The sequence below is a fragment of the Neofelis nebulosa genome, chromosome 2 (genome assembly GCF_028018385.1).
Source record: "Neofelis nebulosa isolate mNeoNeb1 chromosome 2, mNeoNeb1.pri, whole genome shotgun sequence".
NCBI lineage: Eukaryota > Metazoa > Chordata > Mammalia > Carnivora > Felidae > Neofelis > Neofelis nebulosa.
The window spans coordinates 193,162,263-193,183,572 of NC_080783.1; the positions used below are offsets into that span (position 1 = coordinate 193,162,263).

At 50.9% G+C, this 21,310-nt stretch overlaps 3 protein-coding genes and 1 long non-coding RNA gene across 7 annotated transcripts in view; 2 read left to right on the forward strand and 2 right to left on the reverse strand.

Annotated features, from left to right (window-relative positions):
* Positions 1–85: 85 nt before the first annotated feature.
* Positions 86–1,350, reverse strand: C2H1orf122 (chromosome 2 C1orf122 homolog). Of its 2 annotated transcripts, none has more exons than XM_058718018.1 (3): positions 1,225–1,350; positions 804–1,005; positions 86–560 (listed from the first exon to the last, which is right to left on the reverse strand). In XM_058718018.1, the coding sequence occupies exons 2-3, from the start codon at positions 849–851 to the stop codon at positions 465–467; spliced, it is 144 nt and encodes a 47-aa protein (XP_058574001.1). In that variant the 5' UTR covers positions 852–1,005; positions 1,225–1,350; the 3' UTR covers positions 86–464. The 2 variants fall into 2 exon arrangements, with proteins under 2 accessions (XP_058574001.1, XP_058574000.1); XM_058718017.1 differs by lacking the exon at positions 1,225–1,350 and adding an exon at positions 1,098–1,211.
* YRDC (yrdC N6-threonylcarbamoyltransferase domain containing) lies at positions 1,351–5,467 on the forward strand. The gene is made up of 5 exons (XM_058718014.1): positions 1,351–1,742; positions 2,336–2,450; positions 2,575–2,694; positions 4,116–4,258; positions 4,546–5,467. Exons 1-5 carry the CDS (start codon positions 1,351–1,353, stop codon positions 4,616–4,618), a joined length of 843 nt encoding a protein of 280 aa, XP_058573997.1. The 3' UTR covers positions 4,619–5,467.
* Positions 5,268–21,310, reverse strand: part of LOC131504993 (glycoprotein endo-alpha-1,2-mannosidase-like protein) — an 85,486-nt gene continuing 69,443 nt past the window's right edge. Inside the window, exons 1-4 of one of the 3 annotated variants that reach the window (XM_058718009.1) lie at positions 11,099–11,770; positions 9,785–9,894; positions 8,836–8,912; positions 5,268–7,715 (exon numbers count right to left, since the gene is read on the reverse strand). In XM_058718009.1, the coding sequence (XP_058573992.1) occupies positions 7,079–7,715; positions 8,836–8,912; positions 9,785–9,894; positions 11,099–11,642 (1,368 nt within the window). In that variant the 5' untranslated portion in view covers positions 11,643–11,770 and the 3' untranslated portion in view covers positions 5,268–7,078. Of the gene's footprint in view, positions 7,716–8,835; positions 8,916–9,784; positions 9,895–11,098; positions 11,771–21,310 lie in introns of those variants that run through there. The other 2 variants (XM_058718010.1, XM_058718012.1) reach the window with 2 other exon arrangements.
* Positions 7,712–10,481, forward strand: LOC131504997 (uncharacterized). The gene is made up of 2 exons (XR_009258228.1): positions 7,712–8,941; positions 9,700–10,481. It is a non-coding gene; the product is annotated as an uncharacterized LOC131504997 (long non-coding RNA).

The following is a 21,310-nucleotide window of genomic DNA, read 5'->3' on the forward strand; positions in this document are numbered from 1 at the left end:
ACATTACCCATGGTTGACAATTTTCAACCACTTCCCCCCTCCCCAGCTGAGTCTCAGGGGACAGAAAGGAAAGGTCGGTCACCAGGAGAGTCTGCAGGTTTCCTTTTAATCAAGGCTCTGCTAAAAGTGTTTGGTGGGGCTAGGAGCCCCCAAAGCATGAAATGGACATGTAACACCACCTGGATCCCCCAAAGCAGGTCAGACCACTCTGGAGAGCACTGCTGGTCTGCCCAAATCCGGGTCATCAGACTGGGTATTCCTTGGCTACATTTCAAAGCTCAGCACTGCCTTCAGCCAGGATGAAGTGGGAGTGAAACCCAGCTGCTAGCAGAGCGGCCACCCCAGGCCGAGAGCCAAGTACCAGCCACTGCTGGTGAAGACTGGCCCCTTTATTGAAGGGGGTTGTTCAGAGTCCAGCCACCAGCCCCGGGAGGGAGAGAAGTCAGGGCGCCCATCAGGGATGGTCAGGGCTCCGCAGCTCCATCGCCAGCATCCTTTGGAAAGCCACCTCGGGCGGAGACAGCTGGCTGGGGAGGCGCTCCGGCTTTGGCTGAGACGTTCTGGTTGGAACAGAAAGGAAAAGTGAGGCTGGGAGGAAAGGCCTTGGATTAGGCCCCGCAAGGATATGGCCACTTGGCATTCGGCTAGCACTTAACTTTTTCAAAGCCTCTCGCCCAGATGAAAGGAGGCTGGGGGTAAGGCGGTGGGGACACTCTTCCACCCTCCAGGGGAAGCTAGGGCTTAGCAAGTCCAGCCACGGGGCAGTCCCCACCTCCCAGGCCCAGCCCGGGGTGGGCACTGACCCCGCCACCAGCCGGCTCCGGGCGCCGGCGGCCCAGCTGCCGCAGCATCTCCTCGCAGGCGGCGATGGTGTCCAGGAGCTGCCGCTGCCGCTGCTCCACCGCGTCCAGCAGCTGCTGGGCGCGCTCATCCCGGGGCGGCTGCGGGGGTGGCCTCCCGCCGAGCCCCAGCCCCGCCTTCCCACGGTCCACGCCGGCAGCCTCCCTGCCCGGGAGAGAGCGACAGACACACGGTCAGGGCCGGCGCTCGCGCGGGGTCTGAGCCCCTTCCCCCCGCCCCGACGGGCCCCCTCTCACCCCCGTGACCAGTCTGAGCCCGGGCCCCATTCCATCTCCGCCTGCGCGGCCCGACCACCGCCCCCCTTTCGGCCGCCCCCCTCCCCAGCGCTGCGCTCCGCAAGGCTGCGCCCCGCCCCGTCCCCACCGGTCTCCTTCAAGCCTCCTGGGGGTCGCGGTCCCTTTAAGGTGCCCGGCGTGGAGGTGGGGCCGAGCTTCCCCGTCCGGAAGCTGACTGGGCGCGTCACTTCCTCCCGGAAGTGGGCCCGGGCGGATGTCTCCGGCGCGTCCGTGCAGGGGGCTGAGGGCCGCGGTGGCTGCCAGCGTGGGGTTGAGCGAGGGGCCGGGGGGCTCCGCCCGGAGGGGCCGCCTCCTGCGCCCACCGAGCCCCGCTCCGGCGGCGCCGGGGGCCCGGCTGTTGCGGCTCCCGGGGAGCGGGGCCGTGCGGGCCGCAAGCCCGGAGCGCGCCGGCTGGACCGAGGCGCTGCGGGCCGCCGTGGCCGAGCTGCGCGCCGGCGCCGTGGTGGCCGTCCCCACCGACACGCTGTACGGCCTGGCCTGCTCGGCGAGCTGCTCGGCGGCACTGGGAGCTGTGTATCGCCTCAAGGGCCGCAGTGAGGCCAAGCCGCTGGCCGTCTGCCTGGGCCGCGTGGCCGACGTCTACAGGTGAGGCCGCCCCGACCCGGCCCCGCTGAGGGCGGCACCGCGGGAGGGGCTTCCGGTGACAGGCTTGGGAGACTGAGGCGCAGAGAGCGGGAGGGGCTTGTCCAGGCTCACCCAGGAATCCGGAACTGGAAATGTGTATCGAGCACTTAACGTCTTCCAGTGTCTGAACGAGATGCTGGGGCGCCGCGATGAACGAGGCAGTCAGGGTCCTTATTCTCCTGGCGCTTTTGTGATAATGGTGGGGGGCGGGGGGGGGAGGGGAGGGACGCCCATGGTTTAAAAAAAAAAAAAAAAAGGAAACAAACACGACAGCTTAATTTAGTAGGGGCGGGGGATGCCTTGAAGAAAATGAAACATGGAGCGTGATAACGGTGCAGCTGTTGTAGCCTCAGAGACCAGAGGCATGTGGGCCCCAAACCGGGAGTGCGCCTCTGGAGCCCAGCGTCTCAAACTCTCAGGGAGGTGAAGAGGAAATACAGACGGATCTCATCGTAGTCCCAAGAGTCCCCTTTTCTAGATCTGTCCATAGTCTGGAATAGGACCAGCAGCGACCCTTCATTCTTGGATGGATCTGTGTCCCCTCTGTTTTCCAGGTATTGCCATGTGAGAGTACCCGAGGGGCTCCTGAAAGACTTATTACCAGGACCAGTGACCCTGGTGTTGGAACGCTCTGAGGAGCTTAATAAGGATCTAAACCCGTTTACTCCTGTGAGTCAGATTTGCTTTTCTTGTGTCCCCAGACTCCTGCCATCTGGCTTTCACTAGGATCCAGGCCAGACCCACTCCCCACCCATCTCACCCTTTTTGATGATCCTCTCCCCTTGCTTTATAGCTGGTAGGCATCCGGATTCCTGACCATGCCTTCATACAGGATTTGGCTCAGGTGTTTGGGGGTCCACTTGCTCTCACCAGTGCCAACCTCAGCTCCCAGGCCAGTTCTCTGAACGTGGAGGTAAGAGCTACCCAGTCCTCCCCGCAGAAACATCACCAGCCCAAACACAGATTCCTCTGAATCCGTGGGGTTGATGGTTCACTGGAATGACCTGCAAGAGACACCCATTTGTTCTAATGGTGGGAAGTCGGCCTGGTTGGCAGGGGTGGGGTGAGGGTGGGGGGATCAAATTAAGGATCTTGAAAAGGTTTCATTAAAAAGTCTGAGAGGTGAGGGGGAGAATTGCTCTTTTCTTCCTATTATGTTTTTAGTAATCAGAAATATTACGGTAAGTGTGATTTTTTTTTTTTCTCCCCCACTTTTTTGATGGTAGCAGTTTGAAAATGTCGTTAGGCAATAAGCCTTTACATTAGTGCTGTAAAGAAAGTTAAGGCTCTGAAAGGTTGTGTCACTTGTCCCGGGGACTCCTGACCCTGTTCTTTTACCTCGGCCGATAGCCATGTCAAAGAAAGGATTATCCTAATCCTGCCTTGACTGCATGGCTTTAGAACAAATGAGAACACACAGAAATGCCACCACACATTTTTTTTTCCTACAGAACTTAAATGTAAAACATAGCAAAGTACTGGGGTTTCCCAAGCCCAGACCTAAAGAGAGTGCGGTCAGGGGCCTTAGAGAGTGAGGGTGAGAGGTCAGCATCCTTTCTTATTCTGGGACTGCAGGCTTTACCTGGTCCCCGTGGCTGTGCCCGAGGCAGTGGGGGTGGGGATATTCTTGGCTTGTCCGCAAACATTTGACCCAACCAACACAGTAGCTGGTAGTTAAGACCCTCCGTCCCAAATGCCCAGGCCTAGCCACCACTGCAGCATTTTCGTGAGTGGTAGTGCTGGGGAGAATGGGTGATGCTCTAACCCAGTTAACAGTTCAATCCACAGATTTTGGAGGGGCATCCTTCCCGTGGCCCCTTAAGGATTGAGTGCTGGTGGCATGCACGTGAGAATTCACCTGTCTTCCTCTCCGTACCCTTACCCTGCTGATCCTGAGATCCAGAATCAGAGTGTCCTGGATAAAGTCACTTGAATGTGGTGACATAGAAATTTGGGCGGAAGCTCAGGGTAGACCCCCACGTCTTTGGACACCCACCTAGGTAGGACTCCAGTCATTGTATTTATACATCCCCAACAGAAGCTCTGTGTGGCATCTCCTCTTGGCACAGAAAGAGTTTCTCTGAGTTTTAGGTGTTACTTGAGGCACCGACCTAGGAGGGCTTCACACCTCACAGGATGCCGTATCCCAGGCGCTAAGGCAGTGTCCTTGGCACAGGTGACCTTCACTGCGTGAGGTTCCTTTCCCTGCATAGAGGAAGATGCCTCCTGTTTTAGAAGTGTGCGGTCTTTGCTTTCTTATGAATGCTGGGTGCAGTGTGACGTCATGGCAGATGCCAGAGGTAGCGTCCGTGGTCTTCCTCTCCTTCTTCTCAGGAGTTCCAGGACCTCTGGCCTCAGCTGTCCCTGATCATTGATGGGGGACCAATCGGGGATGGCCAGAGCTCTGAGTGTCGCCTGGGCTCAACTGTGGTTGACTTATCTGTACCTGGAAAATTTGGCATCATCCGCCCAGGGTGGTGAGTCTTTGCTGTGGCATGGGGATAGAATTGGAGGGGGGTTGGAAGGTGCAAAAAAAAAAAAGTCCTCAGCAGAATAAAGGTTGTCACTCCTATCTTGTCCCGAGGGGAATGAGCAGGTTTGAAGAACTGGCGGATGGAGGTGGGGACTAAGTTTGCCAGTGTTTGCTGGCTTTTTCAGATTTCAAAGGATTCATCAATGATCTATTGAAGAGCTGATCACCATGCTCTGGTGGGCTCAGGGTTTTGAGGAGTCAGACTTTAACTGCCCTCCATTTCCTCCTCAGTGCCCTGGAGAGAACTACAGCCATCCTCCAGCAGAAGTACGGGCTGCTCCCCTCACACGGATCCTGCTCGTGAATCTCGGGAAGAGGGAGGGCCCGAGGACTGGTGCTGGACACTGTGTGTCTGTTCGCTGGTGACTGGCAAGGCCTCATTCACAGAGGCCACGGGGGCCACAGCATCACTAGTCTGACGCTTTCAGGCAGTGTGTCCCTCTGAACCCTGTAGACCAGGCCCCAGAAGCTGCTGATTTTGTCTCACACTGGTGGGGGAGGTCATATTTATGAACTGTACTTTCATATCAGCCAAAAGCTGACGAGACACTTTATTTGAGCACATTCCTAGGATGGCCTTGTCCTAATAAGTTTCTTCTTAAAAGATAAGTTTGAAACATTGAAAGAACAGACTTGGAATCTAGTCAGAGCCTCCCCTCTGGTGGGTGGTGGCTTTTAAGGTCCAGATCAGCCAGTGCACCAGCTGGTGCTGTTGGAACGTCTCAAGTGACCAAAGGCATGTGTTTCTGCACCTGAAGCTGGAACCAGATTAGGATAAAGGTTGTTGAGCCACGGGCCACACACTGTTTCCTCTGAACCAGTGAGGCCGGTGGTATGGTGTGCTGTGATGCCAGGAAGAGTCATCATTTTGGACAAGTTTTGGGAAGTGAGCTCAGTTGGCAAGGGGTGGGGGCGGGGAGGTCCAAATTAGAGAATACTAGAAAGCAAATCTCTACTATTTCTGTCAGCCAGTGGCTTATTTCTTATTTATTCATAAAATAAATTATAACGAATTATACCTATAACACTTATTTGAATCCAGTGTCTACTCAGCAGCCTGCATCTTTATTCATGTGAATACCAAGTGTTAAACAGTTTTTCTTGGGTATTTGAACCTTGTTTTTCATTAATAGAAAATGTTTTGTAAATAGTTTATTTTTCTTCTTTTGAATTATTTCCATAGGGGAGGATTACTGGGTCAGAGCGTATGAACATCATTCTGGTTCTTGATACAGATTCACCTTCCAAAGAACTGATCAAGCTGCCTTGCCATCAGCAACGAATGAGACTTGCTGCTTCAGGCCCCTGGCCTGGCTGTACTTTTAGAATTTTCCAAATTGTGTATGTGGGAATGAAGCCTCCTAGTTTCTCCCTTCTGTAACTTACTACAGGTCACCATCCAACCCTTTTCACCTGTCCTGATCTGCTCCATCCATCGGTGCCATTCAGTATCCATGACCTAACTGGAGCCGGGGGTCCTGTGGTAATCCATAGGCCTGCTTCTTCCCCTCCTGCACCTTGCACCCCATTCCCAGTACTGGGATTCAGTCTTGAGCCCATAAAGTAACGCACATATTTCCAAGTAGCTCCTAAGTCTTGCCAAGGAGGTGTCCCGGGGTCTACTTTGAGGGCCCCTACAATTATAGCACATTAGTTTATTTGTAAATAAGCACTAGTTTGTTACATATCCCCTCTAAAAATCGTGTTTGAACTTCTCTTAAGCAAACTCACTCTTCGTTGTGCCAGTGCTGGCCAGCCGATCCCACATGTCAGGTTGTCACGGAATTTGAGGGCGGGCTCAGAATTCAGGAAGTCTTCAAGAGAGCAAAAAGAATGCTTACTTGAGAATACCACGTCGTATTTAATTGATACAAATCACAGTGGCACTGAAAATGGTTCGGCTGAGTGGGCCTCATTCATTTAGGCAGCTAAAGGGAGGCGGGGGTGGGGGGTCCTAGTCCTCTCCCTGGAGCTAAATGGTCATCTGGGGAAATGGAGGCTCTGGAGCACAGAGGTATTTTCTTAGACGAAAAAGAACAACTCCCAGCGCTGGGTAAAACTGCAAAAAGAAACTGTGCTCAGGCACTAGCTACAAGGCCACACCAAAGAAGGAAAGCTGGATCCTGTAAGCTTCTGGAAGAAAAAGGACCTTTCCAGGTCAAGTTCCTCCCTAGCGCCTAGCACATAGTAAGGTGCTCAAGTAGTGTGTGTTGAATGAATGAATGAATGCTCAGGGGTATTTCCTGATCATTGGGTTCAGGAGTCTACCGGGAAGGGCGTCAATCTAGAATTTCCCTTTTGGGAAGCTTCAAATCTGGTTCCCTAACTTAGAGAAGACAGGTGCTGTGGGAGGAAGGCTGAAGAGGAAGCAGGGCATGTGCTAGCCCCGAGCCCTGGCCCCTCCGAAGAGCAGTCACCTGGTGGCTCTGCTGCACACCAACCTGCTGAGTTCCAAGCGAGGAGGGACTATTTTAAAGTGTCGGGGCAGGATATGGAGCTGCCCTGGGCTAAATCCAGTCACCCGCCAGCCTCTGTGGTTCCCTCTGGAACCCTGCCTTGTTTCCTGTCACCGCAGAGCACCCCGGCACCACCTGCCCAAGGAACAAGCTCTGTTCCACGTGGGCCCAGGCTTGACGGCCCACCCAGAGGCGGCCCGCCATTGACTTGGAGACCGGCGAGTGCCCATGACCTCAGCTGAGCCTCACGCAGCGACACCTTCCGGTGAGGCCAGGACGTTGGCACCTCGTGGCCGTCGGCAGGCTCCTCACATCAGCCACTGCTCCTTCTCTTTGATGAAGTGCTCTGCCCAGCGGCGAGTCAGCTCCAGGTACAGGTTGGGCTGGTGAGGCAGGTAGTCCAAATACAGACGTGTTGGCGTCTTCTTGGGAATGGCCTTCTCGATCTGGGTGCCCTCATGCCACTCATTGAAGGAGGTGATGGAGACAATCTCGGGCCTCACCGTCAGGGCTGCCTGCAGGGCTGTCTCATAGTACTTGCCATTGACCCTGTTCCGAGTATTGTGGTTATTCCAGGGCCGGATGCTGGTGTCAATGTAGCCAGGCCCCACACTGGGGATGAACATGAGGTTGTTGGCATCACAAAAGTTCTTCACGGCTTTCCAGTTCTGATGGGAGGAGCCGAAGGAGAAACCATTGGAGGCAAAGTAGGTATACATGCCATCAAATCCGGCAGCCAGGATGTCGTGGGTGTGGCCCTCCTCCACCAGCAGGGCTATGAAGACCCCATCATAGGGGGTGTTGCGGATGGAGTGGGGCCCATTGGGTGTCAGGAGGTGAGCCCAGGCCTCAGGGGACGTCAGGTATGAGTCGTAGATATAAAAGAGTGGGAGGCTCTTGCCCATGCTGTTCTTATAGCGGTAAAATGCACCATGGGAGCCATACCTGAGGAACAAGAGGGAGAAGAACTTGACTTGGCCGCCTAAGAGGGGCAGCTAGTACAGCTGTAGGACAAGCCATGGGTTAGATCTTTCCTGATGCCCAAGTGCAATTTTGGATCCAGCCAGGCCCCACAGTTGGCGTCATCATGCCTCTAAGCAAGAACCCAGTCTTCCACCCCCCACCAGTCCCCAGCCTCAGAGATCCTGTATTCAAGCCTCACTGCCTTGCCCTCCACCATGCCACCCCCCGTCTTTCATCTATACTGCAGCAACAGCCCCCTAACCGGTCTCCAGGCTCCCACTGCTGGCTCCCTACAATCCACTCTCTTTAATCACATTTGATTGCTCTTAGTACTGAGACCTGCAAGGCCCCCTCCTACTTGATCTGGCCCTGCCCACCTCTGTCCCTGCTGTAACCCCATCTCTACACACCAGCTACACTGGCCTTTTATTCTGCCATCAGGCTTGTCCCATCATGGGCCTTTGGATCTGAGAGCCCTCTGCCTGGAATCTTCTGCCTGCTCCAGATCTCTGAAGAGCTGACTCTTCCTTCAGGTGTTAGTTAGCTCACATGTCATTTCCTCAGAGAGGTTCCCTTGACCACTCTTTCTAAAGTATAGCACCCATCCTCAGGCATGCTCTCTAACACAATATGCTGCTTTATTCTTTCTTAATTGCTTTTTCAGAGTATGGGTCACAATTTGATCTTTCGTGTGTAACCGCTGTGCGCTTCACTGCCTCAACACACTGGAATGTAAATTTTGCTAGTCTTGCCCATTACCATACAACCGGGGCTTAGGACAGTGCCTGGACACCTGAAGGCACTCAACTGTTTTCTGAATAAGGGAATGATACATGCAAACGCTCTACTTTCACATATATTAACTCACATAACTCTCACAAGACTCAAAGGTTCAGAGGCTTGCATCAGATCACAGATTAGAGGCTGCTGCATCAAAACTCAAACCCAAGTTGCTGACTCCAAGGCCCGGTACTGTCTACTGTGAAGTAGCTGCTGAGGACACAAGCATTCTGCCCTTGTGTGCCTTGACCTACCTTTCTAAACCTTCAGTCCCACCCCCGTTTTGATCCCCACCAGAATCCAGGCCCCATAGCAGCCTTACGTGTCAATGATGTACTTGATGTTGTCATGCAGAGTGACGTCATCCCGGCCCTTATAGGGTTGGATGTGGAAGGCCACCTGCCACAGACAGAGGAGATACCGGTCAGGTGAGTATCTGCCCAGGGGCCATAATCTATAAGGCTCATGCTCCCCTAAGGCTTGGAGGAGAGGGCCCAACAACTGTAGGCATAATAGAGATAAAAGCAGCCACTGCCCTCAGGGCCAAGAAAACGGGCAAGAAGCTTGCCCACCTCCCACAGCAGGACATCTGGGAACCATTTGGATGGGCTGTGACTGAATGGCTAATAGGTTTAAAGCTCACATGCCAGTTCCACGTGATTGGCATTAGCTGCTTGAAACCCTGGGAAGAAGGATGCTGAATGAAGCTGCATTGATGGACAGAGATGCTATGATCTGTTAAACATGTCAGTGATGGGCTCAGGAACAGGAGTGGGGCTCCTCTCTGCTGTTTATCTTCCTTCACCACCGAAGAGGGGAATGACTTATTTGGTTCATTTGGAGAAATTAACTGGACATGCTTCACTCAGCTCATTCATTCCTCTTGAAAGCGCGCCTGCCTGCCAAGAACATGGGTTGTACTCTACGCCTTGAGGCCCAGCATTGCCTCCCACTAGGGGTCTGAGGCTGGAGTTGAGTTTCTGGGCGCATTTGGGTCCTTGCCTGCCCTCTATCCAGAGTCAGGCTCTCCAACCTAACTTCTATCTGATATTTATTGAGTCCCCCATTTCTCCTATATTTAGTTTTCCCCATTTTTCCCCATAATTCAAGAAAATAAGAGTGACACGGGCTATTTCGTAGAGCCCCACCCCCAACACCACACTTGCTGTGTATTTGCCATACTTAGGCTAATGCCAAGAACTAACCCTGCGGGCAGAGAGGGGGAAATCTGAATGGGCCAAAGAGCACCTGACCTCTTCTTGGAGACTCACCTGGATGTTGTGCTGATGGGCGGTGTCGAGAATGGCGGGCACCAGGTCATCTGAGGGTTCCCCGTTATCATCAGCCATGCCAGGTGGGTACCAGGACAGGACCAGGACGCCTGAGACACAACACAGAAGCTACTTCAGAGACACAGAGTACCCATGCGACGCAGATGTGTTTCCTCACAAGCCATCTCCAACTGCAAAATGGTTTCTGCCTGAAACCTTGAGCGGGGCTCTGGCAGGCCAGGTTTACTTCCTGCAGATCAGATCCCAGAGCCTAACGTCCTGGAGCTGTCCACGCCCGCGGTGCTGAAGCGAGGCGGCAGCGGGAACCTTTGCGCACCAGGCCGAGAAGGAGCCTGACAAAAGCCTGAGTAGGACTCGTCTTTCTCTTGCATTCCCAAGGAGTAGAACAAAGGGAAATGGGTGCATAACACCACACCCATCTGGAAGCCACAGTCCTGTCTCTGGAGGAAAGGGGCACATCTAAGGTCCCGCGAGAAGAGTCCCAAGCCGAGGTCATCTTATCCTTCCCACAGGAAATAACGTTTGTCTCGACCATTGGCCTCCCTAGACTATAAGATGCTGAGGGATGGCCTCTGTGTTATTTATCTGTGAATGCCTCCCATCATTGTCTCTGGCATTCAATTTCTCCCCATTCATTAGCCATCTCTAGATAAATTGAAATGTGTTGTAAAATCCAGCAGAATTCAGTGACAAAATCTGAAAGAAATGAGCCTCCCCACCAGAACCTGCCTACAAAAGAGGCTCCCAGGAACCTCTTTTCAAGCAGAGTACTTGATGAAAAGCTGCTGCCGCCCCCCCCCCCCCCCACTGCAAACAGAGCAGGGTCCATCATACAACATGGGCAAACTTTCTGTATCTTGTGTGAAAGCTGAGGCCATCCCAGGCGTGACTCCGCTGAACCTCACTCCTGCAGGGCCAGGATACCCAGGCCTCACTTACCCAAGACTAGAAGCCCAAGAGACAGGAAGACTCTTGCTCCCTCTCTTTGCTGTCCCTTCTTGGGACAGCTCGGAGCAAATGCCTTCTTCCACTGGCCCTCCCAGCAGCTCTGCCCTACGAAAGGGCCCTGTTGTAAGGGGTCAGAAGGCAGAGTAGGGGGAGACCTAATACTAGAAGGTGGGGGCGGCGCCGCGTGGTAAGCGCTGAATGAAAGTAGAAGGGAGGGAGTAAGAAGCCAGACAGAAGGGTGAGTGGGACCAGAGGCTCGGTGACAGGACCAGTGGGAGTTGTGGCGTGGAAACGAGGAAGGGCGAGGCTGGGGGACAGGGCCGCCCGGGGGTGGGGGGAACTCACCGATAGCGGCTTCCTTAAGCTGGGTCATGTGCTCCCGCAGCACGTCGGGGTCCCGAGAACTGTAGGGCCCCAGCTCCGGGTAGAAACTGGAGCCCAAGTCGTCGGGAGGACTATGGCGGCCGCGGGGGTAGCTGGCCGAGATCTTGGGGTCCCAGTGCGGCACCATGACGTGGTCCCAGTGAATGTAGTGGCCTTCGCGCCGCGGGCTCCCGTACCAGGAGTAGTAGAAGGCGTGCAGGTCCGAGTAGACGCGCAGACTCTGCCCGGGGGCGGGCTCGGCCTCCGCGGGGGCCGGGCCCGGGGGGCTGCCCGGGCCGGCAGTGCGGGGCGGCGGAGGCGGCGGCGCGGCGGGGGCGGCCGGGGCCCGGGCGGCGGGCGCGGGGACTCCCTCCGGGCGTCGCTCAAAGGGCGCCAGCTCCAGGCCCGGGCCCAGCGCCGGCAGTCCGTCCGGAGCCTTGAGCGTGCGCAGACCCATGAGCGTGCCGAAGGCGAAAAGCAGCACCAGGAACAGCGCGATGCAGGCGCGGCGCCGCCGCCGGGCCATGGCGGCCCCTGCGCTCCCCGTGGCCCGCCCGGCTACCTCCCCGCGCGCCGCGCCATGGCTGCCCGCCCGGCTCCCGCGCGTCGTGCAGCCCGCGCGCGTCCCAGGGAGACGGCGACGCCGAGCACCGGGCGCGGCGTGGGCGGCTCCCGGCCTCTCCCCCGCAGTGCGGGCGGGCCCGGCACACTGAGAATGCAGGCGGCGCAGACCAAGTGGTCAGGAGTCGAGGGGGAACTGGACGCGAAGAGTGGCAGAACTGCGAGTGCCCTGGGCCAAAGGAGCAGGGGCCTAATCGGGTGGCGTGGCTCACGAAGCACTCGTCTCCCTTCGGCCCGGGCCAGCAGCGTAGAGGCACCTGGCGGAGGAAAGGGAATGCCCTCCTTCCGGAGCCCAGGAGAAGGTCCGGGCGGCGGCGCCCGAGGGCGTGGGAGCAGAGGGCAGGGTAGGGAAGAATGCGAATGTCGGAGTCTGACCCTCTTGCCGTGGATCTCCTTCCCTACTGGTCCCTCTTTACTGACTTCACCGACCCTCTTCCTGCTGTTCTCAGTGACCTCCCTTCTTTGCACTCAGACCCCCTTTCGCACCCCGGGGAGCCTCCGAAACTTGGGGAGGGAAAACCCCAGGAGTCAGATGCTACAGGCACTGGCTAGAGCGTGGGAGGACAAGGGAGACCGTGACTTGCACAAAGTCACACGGACCGGGCCTAAACCCAAGAGCTCTTGTCACTGGCCAGACTGCTGGTGCCAGGCCTGTTGTACAGGGCTGTTTGTCTTTGGACAAACTCCTGGGATCGGTGAGAACCAAATGAGATAGTTACCGAAAGGCACTTTAAACAGGGCCTGGCAAAATTAGCACTCGGTACATGTTGGCCATTCTTTCCGGACTCTGGGCGCCAGACGGCAGACCCTGGGTCTTAATACCCTTCTAGACTCCAAAGGGGGGCTGAAGAACAGGGTCTGACACTCAGTTCCCAGGGCTGTTTGCTGAGTGAATACCAACCAGTCTCTGGTGTGATATTCTATAGGCAATGACACCTTCCTCACTCAACACTGAGTTCTTACTCTGCATTATTCATGAGTTTACTTATTCAGAAAATAGTTTTGTTTATTGTCTGCCTCCTTCACTGGTCCATGATGACAGCAACCTTGCTCTAGCTGCTGTGTCTGAAATAAGGTTTGGCATAATAGCAGGCACCTGATTCTTATTTAAGTAAAAAAAAAAAAAAAAAAATTGTAGAAACCCAGGAAGAGGAGGAGAAAAGTTGGGGAATGTGGGTAGGTCTGGAGCCCAGGAAAGCGAGTTTGAGAGAATTCATAGTAGTAAGTGTGAAGTAAGTAGGATGCCTTCAGCTCCAAGCAGCAGACACCTGATTCACACTGGCTTATGCAATATGGAAATGTATCATCTCATAATGCAGGACATCCAATGGTAGGGCAGAGTGAGTAGATTCCCTGGTTCAAACAACATCATTAGGAACCTGAAATATTTCCGTCTCACTGCTCTGCTGTGCTCACCATTGACTTCATACCAAAACCTACCCAAACTGGCTCTCCTCATATCACAAAATGACTGCTTGGGGACAGCTGAGGCAGCATGCTCCCTTTCCCCAACCAACAGGCAACAGTAAGACCCATTTCTCTTTCCTAGAAGGGCTAAGCAAGCTTCTCCTTAAAGCTCATCAGTTTAATCTGGTATAGGCCTGCCCGTTCATCCCAAAAAAATTGTTGCCAAAGGGGATGGAATTACCATGACTAGATTTGATTAAATGTTTGCAGTGGATTGAAACTTGGGGAGAAGACCTTGCTCTACCATGGTATTAAATGGTTCTGGAAATGAGTAAGAATGGGAAGAGAAAAAGAATAAGGATGGAACTTTCAGGAACACCAGCATTTTGGGGTTGGGCGGAGGAATGGGAAGCCGGGAAAGCTTCATGAAAGAGGAAGCAAGAAGTGGGAGTGACTGGTGATGGTTTTAGAAAACTGGCAGGTGTTTTCCCCAGCTCTCCATCCCTCCACTATTTCCAGAAATGCCCTGCAATGTAATGGTGGCCTCCACTGGCCATGTCTGGAATCCCAGACACTACCACCCAGCCATAATGGTTTGATCTGGGGCTAGGAGCCTGACCCACAAGGAACCAATGATAGTGCCCATTCCCCACTGTACTGATCATGGACACCCACCCAAGGGTCATCAATTATAACCCTTCTCTGGGATTTTTTTCTCGCTGGTACTGAGGGTAGGTTCAATCTTTCTCTCTAAAAGTAGTACCGTTAATTGGGGTGCCCGGGTGGCTCAGTCAGTTGAGCAAGAGGCTTTGGTTCAGGTCATGATCTCGTGGTTGGTGGAAACATTTGTGGGAGCGAGACTGCATCAGGCCCTACACTGACAGCATGGAGTCTGCTTCGGATCTCTGTCTCTCTCTCTCTCAAAAAAAAAAAATATATATATATATATATATATATATATATATATATATATAGTACCATTGGGGAAGGAACAGGGACAGCGAGGAACTTAGTGGTATTGAATCTCTAGTTTCAGTTTTCCTTGAGGCCTGGTTTCAGTGTGAAACACTGGATTAATCTTTTAATAAATTACCTTTTAATTCTAAGCAAGATGATGAGTTCATGGAGCACTTTATTGGTTGCCTATCAATCTCAAGCAGAGATTGACCAAGGGACTCGGGAGCAAGGAGGGCATTGGGGAGGGAATCCTAGGAAGTGAGAGTGGGGAAGGAGAATGAGACAAAAAAGAAAAGCCAAACTAATGGTACATTATGGAGGTTGCTGCCGTTGATAATGGGGCTTTGATCCTGCCTTCTAAGAAGTGTACAAATGCCTCCCAGAATTAAAAGGTTAAAGCTAAAGCAATTATCTACTGGCCCCCATCATCCCCTGGTTGAGTGTTTTCCTTAGGGCTGTTAACTTCCTTACCCTTCTGGCCTCCTTTGTGCCAGGTAGGCTCCCATGATATTGGAGAAGGTCCTGAGGCAGGACAGAGAGACACGTCATATGTTTGAAGTGGGACGCTGCCAGTTAGAGGTAAATCTAGGCTTACCCAGAGCTGTCCACCCTAACTGTACTGTCCATAAAAAATTACTACAGGGGCGCCTGGGTGGCGCAGTCGGTTAAGCGTCCGACTTCAGCCAGGTCACGATCTCGCGGTCCGTGAGTTCGAGCCCCGCGTCAGGCTCCGGGCTGATGGCTCGGAGCCTGGAGCCTGTTTCCGATTCTGTGTCTCCCTCTCTCTCTGCCCCTCCCCCGTTCATGCTCTGTCTCTCTCTGTCCCAAAAAAAAAAAAAAATTACTACAGACTTAGCAGCTTAAAACAGCGCGAAAGCGCATAATCTCACAGTATTATCTCGCAGTTTCTGTAACTCAAAAGTCCAGGCACAATGGGGCTCAGCTGTTTTTCTGCTTGTCTCACAAGACCAAAATCAAGTGTTGGCAGGACTCTGTTCCTTTGTGGAGGCTTTAGGAATGGATCCACCTCCCAGATCATTGACAGAATTCAGTTCTATGTAATTGTAGAACCGAGGTTCCCACCTCCTCACTGGCTGTCAGGTGGGGGTCCTTCTCACCTTCAAGAGGCTGCCTGCATTTCTTCGTTTGTGACTTTCTTCCTCCGTTTTCAAAGCCGGCAACATGAGGCCCAGCCCTCACACACTGAGTCTCTCTGACTTCTTTTCTACTCTTAAGAGCTCAAGTGATACATTAGGCCCAGTTGGGGATAATTTCCCTGTTTTAAGGCCAACTAATTAATAACCTTAATCCCAGCTGCAAAGTTCCTTCACAGCAGTAACTGCATTAGTATTTGAAGGAATAGTCCAAGGTCAAGAAACTCAGGGGCAGGGACAGCTTCAGAATTCTTCCTCCCTCGGAAACTGTTGCTGGAATCAAAGTGAGCCAAGGGGGTGTGACGTGTGGCTTCAAAGTTGTCTGCTAGGGGTGCCTGGGTGGCTTCATTGATTTTGGCTCAGGTCATGATTCCAGAGTTGTGGGAAGGAGTCCCACTCTCAGCACAGAGCCTGTGATTCTCTCCCTCTCTCTCTCTCTGCCCCTCTTGTGCTCTCTCTCAAAATAAATAAGTACACTTTTTTTTAAAAAAAAGGCAAAGTTGTCTGCTACACCCACTCTGTCAGTTAGAATGTGTTTGTAAATAAGAAGGAGGATAGCTAACTAAAGTTCTCAAACTTTAGCGTCATATCTAACTTTGGGGGATTTTGTTAAAATGCAGATCCTGATTCAGTGGGTAGGAGTGAGGCCTGAGGTTCTGCGTTTCTAGTAAGATCTCAGGTGGTGCTGAATCTGGTGATTTCAGACCACATTTTAGCACTTAAAGTATAGTGAGATTATTACCCCAGGTTTTGAGGAGTCTTTATTTAGATAGGCTGGTTTTAGAGATGGTTAATCCAGTGCTTCAAAGACATGGAGGCATCATATCATCTTTAATTTTTTTTTTTAACATTTATCCATTTTTGAGAGACAGAAAGAGACAGAGCATGAGTGAGGCAGGGGCAGAGAGAGAAAGAGAGGGAGGAGACAGAATCCAAAGCAGGCTCCAGGCTCCGAAATGTTAGCACAGAGCCTGACACGGGGCTCGGACTCACGAACCGCGAGATCCTGACCCGAGCTGAAGTCGGATGCTTAACCAACTGAGCCATCCAGGCGCCCTGGGCATCATATCATCTTGTCTGTGGTTTCTTTGGCCCTCTCCTCATGGTTGAAAAAGAATGGAAGCAATTTCAAGCATCACTTTCCCACTTGCCAATGTCCAGATGCAAGAGAGGAAATGGCTCTCTTATAACCCTTTTAAAGAGTGAGATAAATTCTTCCAGAAGCTCTCAGCTGACTTTCCATCATTCCTCATTGGCTAGAATTGTGTCATATGCTCATGCCTAAGCCAATCCTTTGCCAAGGCCATTCAGAAAAAACAGCCAAGAATGTCTTCCATATCTACCTAGAGTCTCTTCTCCCTTTCTTCCCCCACAGAACTGTTGAGAGACAGCCATTTCTGCTATGGCAGTAGATAGCAGGTTTACTCTGTGGAAGGGTAGAACAAGAAAGCCTCCAGATTCGGGGGTACCAGGCAACAGCAGAGGCGGAGATGAGGTACCATGTTGCAATCCAGGGGAATAGTAAAAGTATGCATAATAAGTGGTAAGAAGTTCAGCCCCTTGAAAAGCTTTCTATCAAGCTTTTGTACCAAGTATGAGTGACTGTGTTCTGGAGAAAAAGAAAGACCCTTAAGAAAAATTTTATACTTACTGAAAAGCCAGCTCACTGTCTGATCAACCCAGAGTGAAATATATAAGTTAGCAAATCTGCTTCTTGCTTCAGATCTTTCAAATCTTTCAATCAGTTTTGTGCGCCTCACTCTCCACATGAATAACCAGCCAATGATTCCCAGATATTTAGTAAAAGTCTCTTATGTGAAAGGCAGAGATAAAAATAAGCAAACAAAGAAGAAAGAAAAAGGAGCAGAAGGAAAGAAAGAGTGAGAGAACAAGAGCAACTAGATTAGAGGAAACAAATAATTCAGCTCGCCAAACATAACAAATGTTGTCATCCAATACCCCAGAGAGTTTGCATTCATGAAACAAGAACAGGATGCTATATAAAAGGGAGGAAGTGTTGTTTAGAGTGCAAGATAAAACTCTTAGAAATTAAAAAAAACAAGAGTTGAGGGACACATGGGTGGCTCAGCCAGTTGAGTGTCCGACTCTTGATTTCAGCTCAGGTCATAATCTCACGGTTATGGGATCAAGCTCCATGATGGGCACCAAGCTGAACATGGATCCTGCTTAAGCTTCTCTCTCTCCCTCTGTCTGCTCCCCTCCCCCCTTTCTGAATTAAAAAAAAAAGAGCTGAAATTTAAATTTAAAAAACCTTTTAAACATTTTATTTTATTTTTTGAGAGATCACAAGCAGGGAAGGGGCAGAGAAGAGAGGGAGACACGGAATCCAAAGCAGACTCCAGGCTCTGAGCTGTCAGCACAGAGCCTGATGCAGGGCTTGAACCCGTGAACACAAGATCATTACCTGAGCTGAAGTCAGTGCTCAACCGACTGAGCCACCCAGGCACCCCTGAAATTTAAATTTTTAATATAAAATTTGGAAGATCAAGCCAAAGAATCTCCCAGAAAGTAGGGAAAAAATACCCCCAAATCCTGAAGATGGAATTTGAAAGAAACATGAGAAAACTAGAGAATTGGTCCTGGAGTTCAATGTCTCACCACTGCAAATTCCACACAAAAAATTATAGATAACACTGAAAGAAGAAATTATCAAAGAACCTACTTGGGGCACCTGGGTGGCTCAGTGGGTTAAGTGTCCTGATTCTTGAATTTGGTTGAGGTCATGATCTCCAGGTCTGTGAGATCGAGCCTGGTGTCAGGCTCTGTGCTGACAGCATGGAGCCTGCTTGGGATTCTCTCTCTCTCTCTCTCTCTCTCTCGCTCTCTCTCTCAAGTAAATAAATAAACATTAAAAAAAAAAAAAAGAACTCACACAAGAAAATTTCACAAAACATGACTTTAGGGTTTGTGATAGTCCTCCAAGTGAGCATTGAATGGAAGGAAATACACAAAGGACTCATCATTATGAAAGTTTGGGATAGTGAAAACAAAGAGAAAATACAAGTTTTTAGGGAAGAAAAAAAGATGTTACATGCCAAGGATGTGGAATGAGAGTAACACTGGAAGCCAGAACACAGGGAGACTTACTTCCAAAACTCTGAGGGAAAATAATTTTGAACCTAGAATTCTATAACCAGTTTAACAAGTGTGAAGAGAGAAGAAAGACATTTTTAGGTACCCAAGGTCTCAGGGTTTTTTTCTCCTGTGTCCTCTTTCTCAGGAAGCCACCAAAGGATATAATGAAGGGCTAAATTTAAAAAGGTAAAGAGAAACTTGGGATCTGGTAAAAAGGAAATCTAACACAGAGGAAAAGCTCTGGGGAGCGCCAGGATGACCTGGGCAAGTCCAAAGAGCAGTGTGCCCCAATAGGAGTGGAAAAACACCCCAGCACAGGTATGTTCAGGAACGATGGATATTGATAGACATCCTGATATATAACCCATTCCCAACTTTCCTCTTCTGTGGCTGTATTTTAGGTTAAATCACTAGCAGATACATTACATCCTAGAATATTTTTCACTATTGAGCCAAATGTGAACTATAATTATACTTCCTTTCTTGTACAATTTTTATTTCTCCTGGAGCTCATTCCCCTTTTCCCTGTTTGATTTGTTTGTGATATCTTCATTAGTTGTTTTTCCTAAACTCTCAACACAACTACAGCAATTCTGCGAATACTGTCTTCCGCACAGTTCACGTATTAGGTTGTCTATCAGTCAATGAATAAAAGTGGTCAGATGATGATAAGTGCTGTGGAGAAAAGCCAGCCAGGGTTAGGGGAGGAATGCCAGGGTGGAGAAGTTCTGTAACTTTTAGTAGGTTGGTCAGGGAAGACCTGAAGTTTGGCAAGGGTGACCTGAAGGGAGAGAAAGGAAACCATGCAGACATTTGGAGGAAGAAAGTTCCAGGCAGAGGGAACAGCAAGTTCAAAGTCCTGACACACACACACCTGCTAAAGTGGCCATTTTGTTCCACTGACCATGGCGTTTGGACCAGAAGCAGACATGACCCAAGCTAGACAATTCGATTCCTCCCCAAGAATGAACCAAAATTAGCTGTCGGGAGGTAAACTGAAAGGTCATGCAGACTCAGGGACACAGTAGAAGCCGGAGTGGACATGACAGGCCATGTGGACCATGACAAGTCAGAGTGTTGGGGAGACCAGAGTTTAAGGGCAGATGCCATGAGGAGGCTGAGGTGAGCAGTCTGTCTACAAAAAGGAAAGCGCAGCCACTATGCTATGAAAAATAAAATAAAATAAACCAGAGATTATTTTACCCCAGGAGGAAAGAGGAAAAGAGAGCAAGAAAAGACTTTTTTTTTTTTCAACGTTTTTTATTTATTTTTGGGACAGAGAGAGACATAGCATGAACGGGGGAGGGGCAGAGAGAGAGGGAGACACAGAACCGGAAACAGGCTCCAGGCTCCGAGCCATCAGCCCAGAGCCTGACGCGGGGCTCGAACTCACGGACCGCGAGATCGTGACCTGGCTGAAGTCGGACGCTTAACCGACTGCGCCACCCAGGCGCCCCAAGACTTTTTTTTTTTTTAAGGAGAAATCAGCTGCCTCTGTATCTGGCAGCTCTCAGACCTGCTTCATTTGCCACCAGCTTGTCCAATTCATTCTTGGGAGATATGTGCATCCACCTGATAACTACTCTCTCCTTCACTTGAGTATATTTAAATATTTTTGTCTGTGGCAGATGGACCCTCACATGGTCCCCAGGATTCCTGTTCCCTCGTGTGCATACCCTTCTAAAACCCCCTCCCCCTGAGTGTGGGTGGGACCTGTGACTTGCTTCTAACTAGTAGAATGTAGCACAAGTGAGAAATTCTGTAGATGAAGTTAAGGTCCCAGATCAGTTGAATCTGAGTAGATTAAAAGTGAAATGATTCTGACTTAATCATGAAAAATCCTTAAAAGAAGGACTAGGTACCCTTGAAGGGACAGATTCTTGTTGGCTTGATGAAGTGAGCAGCCACTTTGGGAAGCTCATACGGCAAGGAACTATGGGCAGCCTCCAGCCAAGAGCCAGGAAAAAAGCCAGCCTCCTCAGTCCTACAAGGACTACAACCACCAGGAAATTAATTCTGTCAATGATGTGAATGAGCTTGGAAGCAAGTTATTCCCTAGTTGAGTTATTGATGAGAATGCAGCTAGCCAGCACCTTGATCACAGGCTATGGGACCCGGAGCAAAGGGCCCATCTAAGCTGCGCCCAAAACTGACCCATGGAATATGTGAGATATTATTATGTGTATTCTTTTAAGCTGCCAAGTTTGTGTTAATTTGTTAGTACAGCAAGTAACATACTGTCTGTCCAACCAACTTTGACTGAATAAGTAGGCCTTAAATTTTTAAAAAAACTTTGTAATGTTTATTTAATTTTGAGAGAGAGAGAGAGAGAGAGGGAGACAGAGTCTGAAGCAGGCTCCAGGCTCTGAGCTGTCAGCACAGAGACCAACGTGGAGCTCGAACTCACAAACTGTGAGATCATGACCTGACCCGAAGTCAGACGCTTAACCAACTGAGTCCTTCACCCCAATAGGCTTGAAATTTTTAATCAGGATGCCTAGGTTCTAGTCTAAGATTTGCAGTTTTCCTCCTTGACCCAGGCAAATGTCTTTCCCTCACTGGACCTCAGTTGCTTCATCTGTATAATGGGCAGGTGGACTAGTGGAGCTCTGATGTTCCTTTAAGTTGCAATATTCTGGATGTTGTCCCTGACCAGTGTCCTATTGTAGAGTGATGTATGTAGGCTCCATTTCTCTTCTCAGAGGGCTCCAAAACTGTCTTCATCTGAGGGTGTAAATCGTAACTCATTGTTTGGTTTTCCACTTTTGCCACAGTGGAAGTATGTAGCCTCCCCCTACTGGCCTTATTAATATAGATACAAATATTTGGGGGTAAGGAGTGAGAGGCTGCATTTGAACAGTTGTCTATGGTCTATAGTCGAAGGCACATTATGTAAAAGGATACAGCTCTTACTTTCTTTTTTAAAATATTTATTTATTTTTGAAAGAGAGAGAGTGAG